The sequence below is a fragment of the Charadrius vociferus genome, unplaced genomic scaffold (genome assembly GCF_000708025.1).
Source record: "Charadrius vociferus isolate BGI_N301 unplaced genomic scaffold, ASM70802v2 scaffold600, whole genome shotgun sequence".
Classification (NCBI taxonomy): domain Eukaryota; kingdom Metazoa; phylum Chordata; class Aves; order Charadriiformes; family Charadriidae; genus Charadrius; species Charadrius vociferus.
In genome coordinates this window covers 2,117,367-2,127,505 of record NW_009646404.1, presented here as the reverse complement: position 1 = coordinate 2,127,505, position 10,139 = coordinate 2,117,367, and the positions used below count along the sequence as shown (strand labels likewise).

The window sequence follows — 10,139 nt, the reverse complement described above, 5'->3', positions numbered from 1 at the left end:
CGTCCAGCTCTGGGGCACCCAACATAGCAGGGACATGGGCCTGTTGGAGCGGGGCCAGAGGAGACCACGGAGGTGATCCGAGGGCTGGAGCACCTCGGCTGTGAGGAGAGGCTGAGAGAGTTGGGGGTGTTCACCCTGGAGAAGAGAAGGCTCTGGGGAGACCTTATAGCCCTTTCCAGTCCCTAAAGGGGCTCCAGGAAGGATGGGGAGGGACTCTATCTGAGAGCGGAGTGATAGGACAAGGGGTAATGGCTTTAAACTGAAAGAAGGTAAATTTAGGTTAGATATTAAGAAGAAATTCTTTACTCTGAGGGTGGTGAGACACTGGCACAGGTTGCCCAGAGAAGCTGTGGCTGCCCCATCCCTGGAGGTGTTCAAGGCCAGGTTGGATGGGGCTTGGAGCAGCCTGGGGCAGTGGGAGGTGTCCCTGCCCATGGCAGGGGGGTTGGAACTAGATCATCTTCAAGGTCCCTTCCAACCCAAACCATTTTATGATTCTATGTAAACGGCATTCTTGGCCTCCACCAGCTCCTACAGTAATGTTTCCACAGCTGGCGTTGGAAGAGCCCATTTTATTCCATATTACATAGAGAATTGCCATGTATTCTCTTGCCACAAATATTTTCTGACAACAATTTGGTGTTTTCATAGGACCTTTCCGTCAGACCCTGAACAGCTTTCGTTTTACCCACCCGCTACCCAAAGATGACGTCAACCCCTTCACGCAGGTGGGTGGGGTGGCACGTCATGCACTGCTGTGGCAGAAAACATTTCTTTTTCTGCTAAAGTCTGCACAGAAAACACTTTAGCATACAGATGAAATAACATGTTCTTAGTATTGTATTTACTACCTTTTATACAACATCTGACAGGATTGATCTTGAACTATTTTGTATTTACACCACCCGTTACCATGCTTGATCAAAGAAAATAACAAAGCTGGGACTGGAGACACAGAATCTGTAAACCTATGCCCAATACCAGCCTTAGCAAAGAAGTTTTACGAATGTTCTCAGAAACTAGCCATCTGTTCTCAGTGATGGCGAGCCCTTGCTCTATTATGTCCCCTTTGCTTTAGGGCAGAAATTCGGAGTGAAGAATACTTGCAGAAGGTAAATCATCTTAGTGTCATAACACACGTGATGACATTCCGTATGAACTTTCTGTTTACCACCCAGGTTTCTTCACACAGTATCATTCCAGATTCCTGTATCGCCATGCAGGTGCTCATCATCCTTTGACCCATTAAGAACAGTTGTCACTGCCATTGCCAGTTTGTGACTTCGATGTTCAACACTGGTATTTTCAGCTGTAATATTTAGTTTAAGACATCAGCTAATTCTGCTTTTAAACACCAAAACATTTTTGTCACAGGATTCACTAAATAGTTTTGAAATAAGTCATCTACAGTAAGCTGTGAATTCCGCTTTTGATTATACAGTTCTAATCTGCAATATCAAATGAACTATCAAACAGGCAGAAATACTGTCCAGGTTACATAGTTAATAGTTTAAACATGCAGATAAAATGTTCTACAAGAATTCTAATATGATGAGTTTTCCCTAGAAAAGAAAGTCACCAATTTAAAAAAACAGAGAAGAAAGATTCTTAAAATGAAAAGAAGAAAAAATTGCCACTAATTTTAAGCTAATTTAATTAGCTCAAAGGTTAATTGTTATCTTGAGGTGCCAATTATGAACCTAAAAGGTGTAAACATATATTCAGGTAAATGAAATCCTCCTTAGACAAATAGTTCATGTAATAATGGGCAGGATGGACTGGAAGAAATGGGGGGAAGGGACAAAAAGAAAAAGCAACAGCAAAACCAAACCCCAACTTGTCTGAAATTAATCCAGAATTCTTCATATCCAGCACCAAACAGTCTTTCCTTCTAAAAACCGCATGTGATATGGTACTTACCTAAGAGAAATCAAAGAGAGGAAAAAAAGGTGACTAAGAAAGGATTAAAAACAATTCAAACAGAAACAGAACATTTCAAGTGTTCTCAAAGAAGTCAGCCCTTGTGGTTGACTATGCAGGAAGTGGAGTTACTTAAAAGATGCTTATGTGCTACCAATGCTGTAACACTGATTTCCTTTTTCTCTGGCACTGTAACTACTGGAGGTAAACCTCAATTACAACAGCAGTCAAATTTTTTCTATAAAGCTAAAATTTCAAGTCGTCAACAGATTTTTGGGGGCAAAATAAGTCCTCTTGTGCAGGAATCAAGACTTAAGTACTTACTAAAAACTTTGTCTACTAAATTTTATCTTCATATACGACAGATTGTTTAGTCCTTGCAGTAACTGAAAACATTTGAGTATTCACATTCTGAACAGACAATAGCGAAAAAGAATGGTACCATAAAACTCACCAGAATTTCCTTTGTATGCAATACCATGCTGACTTAATAAATCTTGAAGTCTCTTTATTTCTTTTGAAAGTTGCTGGTATTCCTAAGAAAGAAAATACATTTAAAATGGCTCTCCCACTCTCCAAATGCATACATAAAATGGCAGTTCATAAAAAACAATGGGTCTGTGCACAGCTGTTACAGCTTTTGACTTAAAAGATCTTAAACTGCTTATTCCAAGAACAAGGTGCAAATTTTATAAAAAGATACATTTCTATGTTACCAAAACAGGACCCAGCTTTTTCCAATCCTAAGAGTAAAAATTATGAGTGCTTTCTGTAACTATTTTGGATCTATCCTCTAACTAGCATTTTATCGCAGCACAAAATTGCATTCCTGAGTTTGCTACTGGACCAGCCTTATTTTATTTTACATCATAATGCCTGGAAATTGTCACCTCCTCAACTCTTGCCCTAGAAACTTAATGTTCTCACTTTCAGCAGTTTCTGTTAACTTACAGAGCCAGGGATTGCTTAGTACTTTTGAGACTCAAACCACATATGGGAAATCTCAAAGAAGCCCCAATTTTTTATTGTAGTTTGGTTTTTACACAAATCAAGAAAGAGGAAAAGATTAATGATTTAAGATTCTTTGGTTGCCTAAACAGCCAACTTTATGTCAATTAAGCTACAATGAAGCCAGAAAAAGAAGTACAAATTATTAAATACTGTATTGTTAACTACTGAAAAAAAAAAAAAGCTGGAATATTCCAGCTCCTAGCAGTACCACATCAAAATGGCAATCTTTATGTAAGTATATTCAGCTTAACCACAGTTTATTTGGTTATATCCAGGAAATACTATGTGGTGTTTTGTCTTTGCTACATTTTCAAATAAAATGACAACAGCAGCTGTTTCTCTGCGTTACAATGCATTAATTCCCTTCCATGCTCTTTTTCTGATGTGCAGCTTTGCACGCTTTTAGGCTGAGCATACCTTCTACCTCTTCTTCCCCTGTTTCAATTCTGTTGCAGAAGGGCTGTTCACACACATAAAAGCCACTCAGAAATAGACGCAGCATAGAGCATTCAGCCTTGTGCTTGTGTAACAGCCAACGCGTTCCTACACGTCTCAGCAATTGTCCACAGAGAGAAGTGTCAACATTCCCAAGGCTGGTTACGCATTTATTTTCCCTAGGAATTCCTTCCTATTTCCAGACTGAAAGAGTACTTACAAGGTGTCCATAACCCAAGCACCTACACCAATTCCTACACCACCACCCCCCCCCCCATCTTCTTGGGAATTCAGGTGGGGTAGTGTGGTTTTGATTTAAGGGCTAGAATAAAGAGAGCAAATCACTCTGTATGCAGACTGTTACATATCGAAACCAGAAAAGATAATCCCATGAACAGATGTCAGCTGAATCCAGACAGTATTTACATAATGCTGTCACACTGATACTGTCATACAATAAAAAAGTGGCAATTTAATTCAACATTGTAAATATTACGCTCGATACCTTACTGCACTTCTCCACTGTTTCAAATTCCAGACTTATTTTCTTGTTCTGTTTCTCAACTTCTGTTTCTTCTGTTGCTTTTAGAAGTCCTGCTTCTTCAAAAATCTCTTTCAGTATTTTTTTGTATCCCTAAAAAAGAAAGTTTCCAAAAGATCAATCCACCTGACTCTCATCTCTGCTTGTAATTTGCACTGGCCATTCCAATTTCTCAAGCTTCACTATTGAAAACGTTACAATTACCAGCTGATATAGCAGTTACAGAGCACAAAAATTACTATTTGCCAACTGCAGAACAAATACATCCATTGGAAAAGGAGAAACCGCAGAAGCCAGGTTTGGCTATTTGACAGTAATTGGTCTTTACCAAATAGAGTTGGAAGACATTAACAAACCTGGTCAGTTATTAGTTCATCATAAAGAAGCTGCTCTGCTTCATCCCACTTCCTTTGTAGTGCTTCAGTCAGAGTTGGATAAACTGAAAAATGGAAGACAAACCATGTAAAAACCAACAGCACTGTCCTGCATTAATTAAATGCTCCTCAAGTAGCATGCAAGTATATTTGTTTTAAAAACTCGGTGTTTCTATACAGTACATAGTATCTACTGCTTTTAAGAGCTGGGGTTAAACTTAAATTTCACTTCACACATTTATAGTTTCTGGAGAATGCCAACAAACAAAAATTTTTCTCTTATTTTTATCTAGAAGGCCTCATATTTCTTTGTTGACTGTAATTCTAACTGAGCTCTCCCTTTTTCTAATGTAAGTAAATGAGCAGATAGTAGAGGGCTGATTCCTACGACCAGTCCAAGAAAACAGCAAAAAACCAGTCACTGGGTCTATACTAGCAATGCCAATTTATTTGAGAAATACCTATGTGTTATAATGACTGTGATTCAAAATAACTTCGTATTCTGTGTTACATTTAATACTCACTTATATCAAGTTACAACTGCAAAGAACCTAAAAATTTACACTGTGAGGTTGGCATAATACGCCAGCTGCTCCGTACAAAAAAGATTTTCTAGGTCTTACCTAAAAGAGAGTGGGGATGGCACACGAGAGGAGTCTCAAATGTCAGAGAGTAAACACAAGTACTCGGCTCAGACACATAAGCCAATTTATTGCTCTTCCCACAAACAAGATGAACCTAAACATGAGTAAAAACAAAGATGAGTGAAACACCTCCACATGAAACGGGACTGATGATCAATTTGCTGTCTTCCAACGCTAGCAGATGCATTTCTATACACACCATGATGTCAAAGCTTCCAGTGCTGTCACCCGCAGAAGAAGAATCATAGCAAGCACATCTTCAAATTATTTTATTGAAGGTGAAAATTGCTTCCTAACGGAAAATGATCCCTGCACCTATCATTGCTCCTTGGACTCCCAACCACCATATTTCCAGCAAGAATGAGAGTAAAAAGGAGGGTGAACAGGACACCCTTTAGTACCTTAATAATTTTTAGTTCTGACCAATGTGCTAAAGAGAACAATACACATCCAGCCTGCAGAAATTTGCTTTCATCTCTAAATTTGCAGCCCTGGTATTTTCTGTCTATCCAAAACTGAACGTCAGTGAAAGACTTGAACCACAATATCAAAGGTCATACAAGAACACCAATTCTTTCTGCAGCCTCTACAGCAGATAAAGATGTTAACAAGGCACCTCCATTACAGTACAGAAAATTTTCACCTTGGCCAAGATATTTTGTCCCTTATCCCATCTTCACATTAGTTATTATTCCAACTATATATCCCTCTCTCGAGTATTGTATCGTCACCCATCACTGCAATAGCTAAGGATCTTCTGCACGATAAGCAGCCTGTTGTGGACTATACGGTATCGTTAACCCTTCTTCACGAAAGCGATCTACATCACCAGAGAGTGTGAGGTTTAATTAATTGTATCTGTAAAACTGTAACACACTGAAATGGGTGGTGGAAAGAGAAAAACATTAATGAATAAAAGGATAAAGGATGTGCGCAAATGATGTGGCATACATCGGGCAGGCCTCAGACACCCTTCCTTACCCTTCTAGTTGAATAGTTACTTGGCACGGAGACTGTCTGAATGTGAAAAGGAACATTTTAACCGCTCCACAGTTTTTACTTTTTCTTTAAAATGTACTCACACCAGAATCTGTTTCTCTTGTGTTGGTTCCTCTACCACTCCATATGCTTGATTCCTTCCTTAATTCTCCTCACGTGCCCTCTGCTCTTCTTTTAATGCCTTACTTAGCTTCTCCGCACACCGCTGTTAACTGCCTAATTCTTTTCCCTCCTTTTTCCTGGATGTTCTTAGCACAATAGGTTGCCATCTTGAATTCAACAAATACCTCTTTTCCCTTATTTTTCCTGACACAAATTACAAAGCACTGTATGTTCCTACAGTAGCGATAATACCAGAATATTCCACTCTCTCAAAGAAAAAAAGGAGTTAAAAGTAACCAATAAGAATACATAAGTAAACTTCTTCAAAATTTTATCCTGATTTTAGCTTCCCTCGTCCATCCATTCACCTAGCTCCTACAAGGAATCCATCTTCATGTACTATATCTCATCTTAAATGATGACTTCTTCGAGGTAGGAATGTTTCAGTCTGTAGTGTCCTAAGTCATGCTGTGGGCATTGGCATAGTCTAGGTTACGATACCTTTGTCTGTCGGCTCTTCGTTTCACATGAGTCTCCTTCCCTCATCCACATTCCAACAAATGTGTTGTTGTCGATTTCCCATTCGTGCCAGATTCTGAAAAAACAGGACATCATTTTAGTTTAAGTTACTGAAAAGAAAAAGGTGAACAGTCAGGAAGAAAAACAGGAATACCCTTACAGCGTGTTACAGTTTATCTGTATATATTTCATTTTTATTGTCTTAGTATTTCCATTTCTTACAGCCAAGACCTTATAAACGGAGCAGTTTGTTTTTCAGGCTGCGCTATGGGGCACTTTGAGAGCACAGGTTTGGATCAGCTTTCAGTTTGCAGACCATTTGCACTTACAAATCCATGTTTAAATCCAATAAAATACAGCTTATACATCAATCACAACAAATTCCACAATGCTAACTACCCTGCGCAACTCAGATTGCTTGCAGGATTTTTAGTGCTGGTGAGAGCACCTACAAAAACTAGTCTTTACTGCTGCTAGTCCAAAAGCCAGTGACACTCTCAGCATGTAGAAGTACCCTTTTCCTCTCACATTGGCTCAGTAATTATTGTGCACATCGGGAAAAAAAAAAAAAAGAGACATCTATATACAAAATATTTAAAAAGGCAGTGATTTTAAAGCGGTGCTCTGGTTTATAATTAAATGTATTTTAGGTCTTATGGTTTGGATGCTCTGGGGTCTTTGAATACTTTGGGATACTTTTGGGGGTCTATACTGAGTCTTTATTATCGTTTATTAAATACGTTTAACACAACAACTAGGCATAAAGCGCTCATTTCATTTTGTAAGGTTATATTCAACTCAAAGTGAAAATAGTTAAGAGACATGAAATCTTTGTTAATATAAGCTGTAGTTACGCGTTATTGAATTTCTCACATGAACTTGTCACACCCGCAGCTGCCACTGGTTATTAATCAGCCTCCAGCCAAAATCGGAGGTTAGTATTTATCAACCAAAAAATCTGAATTTTTCAAGAGAGGGTATTTTTACACACACCACCTTGGGAATTACAATGACCTACGCTGACCAATAAAAGACGACTGCCTGCTCTTTGACAATCTATAAAATGGTCTGCTAACAATATAAGTAAAACTTAAAGGTCTAAAAGCCTCACCCTAGAATCCCACTATATGCATTCCATCGAAAAGTCTGCTCATGCTGAGTGACATTATGGAAAGGACAAAACTCATACTTGTACCTTAAAAGAAAAAAAAAAGAAAAGAAAAAGTAAGAAATGTTTCAGACTGCAATAAAAAACTAGTTTGTTCCTAATAAATATACAGAATCAAATATCCAAATCCATTACTCACGTGGACTCCACAAAACTGAAACACTTGCCAGCAAGCCTAAAGAGATGTGCAGGGCCTAAAAACACCACAAAATGGCATCAAGGAAGAATAATGTTTTGGTTAAATTTAAGCAAGATACTGTGGCAACAAAACTGCAAAGGACTATGTGACAAATTTAGTTTTCTGCTGTACATAAGGACATTTTTATCTTCCATATGGATTACTGCAAGTTCCCACGAGTGCTATACTGGTTTGCATCATGATCTTTAAAATTTTTTATCTTCAATACTCAGTGCAATAGATCAGCCTCTTTCTATGATGAAATAAGAACCCTGTATATAAACAGCTATTTGGAGGCCAGATCCATAGAAGGTATCATCGGTGCAGACCCTGCCAAAAAGCTAACATGGAAACGACCAGAACTCTTGCTTGGCAGCTGTCTGTCCCCAAAGTCATCCAAACTCCTCAAGTTTATACTGGTAAAGCCCATTTGCTCAGAACCTCCACAGTGCTGCGTATTTAAGTATTGCCAAGATTCTCTAACTAGACATTCCTTTCCACAGTTTGCCTTCGTGGTCTGATCTGGTTAGCGTTCAACAAGATAAACCTTTTACGGTCAGCTGGGTCAGCAGTTACAATTCTGCTCTTGTAGAACTGACCATTCCAGCCTTGCTGTCAAAGGAATCCAAGACATAATTTGCCATTCACAAAAGGGCCAAAAGTTCTGAACAATGGGCTACAGGGGTATTTCAGCGTCCCTTGTTTAAGGTAATTTTGCATGGAACGATTAATTATTTGTGAGGAAAGGAGAAGAAAAGAGATTACAAAGCAAATAAAATAAAAACCCATGCTGGATTCTAATTCCCCACTACCAGGATTGCCTGTGTACTTTTCCCAAAGACCTAAACACGCAATCCTAGAAACAAAAACCAGAGCACCAGAATCATGCCCTCTGCAGTGCCCTAACCACAGGGATACAGGCAGGTTCCGTTTCCCAGGTGATTTTCCTGACTGTATGATCTTGCATTCCATTCTACAGATGACCATAGGCTTGGCCAAAGGGTTTGCCCCTCTACTACGTGCAGTCTGCACCTTAGGGATGAGGATGCTCAACCCACAGAGGAGGAGAAGCAAATCTGAACATCCCTGAGGAATGCATTAGACTCATGCCTCCATTTCTGTATAGGAACTATTACCCCAACTCTCTTGTAAAGGAGGAGAACGAGCAAGGTTTCCATGCTAGAGCAGTAACTGCGCAAGACAGGGTTCCATGCCCTAGATGCCAGTTCCACAGGCACTCCCAGTTTTTGGCTATGCAGAAGTTCCCACATCCAGGAACGCAGGATTTCTAGCGTACTGTCCTTTTAACATTTTTTCCTGCTATTTTTGGCATCTTTCCATCCAGCATTCTAAATATTACTAATCCCATTTCTAACTATTTCACTTTTCACATGCAGAACGTGCAGAATTTATACACTTGATCTGGGTTTACAAAACGTGACAGAAGACATTAAGCATAATCCTGTTTGATGTCACCACACCAAAATGCCCTTATTGACCCTGAACACGGGTCTGCCTAAGGTTAGCAGAGACTACACTTACTTCCGTTTGCTTACTGTTTGCATTCAGTGTTTATTTTATCTACTTTCCTCCACATAGGTCTAGAATTTTTTAGATTCCTGTTTATTTCACTAAAGCGGTGGATTTACATTGCAGCACCCAGACTTTGTGTGTGAAACCGAGCCTCTGGGACTTGTTCTAAGACTACTCTTAGGGCTTTTTTAAAAACAATTTTTGAGTATTAAGCACTCTCAGATGATGGGATGACTTTTATATGATGCTCTCAAGAATGTCAGGGATTGTTTCAAGGAGTGAAAAAGGTTTTAGTAAGGATCGGAAGGATCTGCAACTGGCTCAGAAAACACAGAACAAAACATATGGGTAACGCCGTGGCAAAAACAGTCCACACAGCAGTGGGAACACCAAAGGGTTCATAACCCTTCAGAAGCACAATAAGATACATTTGCCCGTGCTGATTTTCCACAACGCTCATAAAACAACAAGTAAAATCCATCTTCGCACACAGCCCAGGCGGGCTGTTTAGCAGATGACTGTCGCCAAACGATGAGAACTGTACAGAACAGGTAACGCACACACCTGATACTGCCGACGGGGACACCTTCGGCTGCAGCCTATTTGTTTGAGGCAAGAACGGGTTATTCAACCTTTCAAAAGAAGGAGAGTTAAACGTTTAAGACGGAGTTGTGCATCGGGTCGTGCTGACACCCCCCGTCCCCGCGTGTCCCCC

General features: G+C 39.6%; 2 protein-coding genes across 2 annotated transcripts in view; both read right to left on the bottom strand.

The window, feature by feature from the left end:
* The window catches only part of LOC104295551 (chromosome unknown open reading frame, human C16orf91), a 1,212-nt gene extending 611 nt beyond the window's left edge, over positions 1-601 (bottom strand). The window contains exon 1 of the mRNA XM_009895322.1: positions 536-601. Coding sequence (XP_009893624.1) covers positions 536-601 — 66 coding nt within the window. The remainder of the gene's footprint in view (positions 1-535) is intronic.
* A 516-nt stretch (positions 602-1,117) lies between these two features.
* Positions 1,118-10,051, bottom strand: GNPTG (N-acetylglucosamine-1-phosphate transferase, gamma subunit). Its single transcript, XM_009894834.1, has 9 exons — positions 9,989-10,051; positions 7,853-7,907; positions 7,657-7,740; positions 6,528-6,621; positions 4,905-5,019; positions 4,264-4,346; positions 3,872-4,000; positions 2,375-2,456; positions 1,118-1,309 (listed from the first exon to the last, which is right to left on the bottom strand). Exons 4-9 carry the CDS (start codon positions 6,576-6,578, stop codon positions 1,185-1,187), a joined length of 585 nt encoding a protein of 194 aa, XP_009893136.1. The 5' UTR covers positions 6,579-6,621; positions 7,657-7,740; positions 7,853-7,907; positions 9,989-10,051; the 3' UTR covers positions 1,118-1,184.
* Between the last annotated feature and the right edge of the window lie 88 nt (positions 10,052-10,139).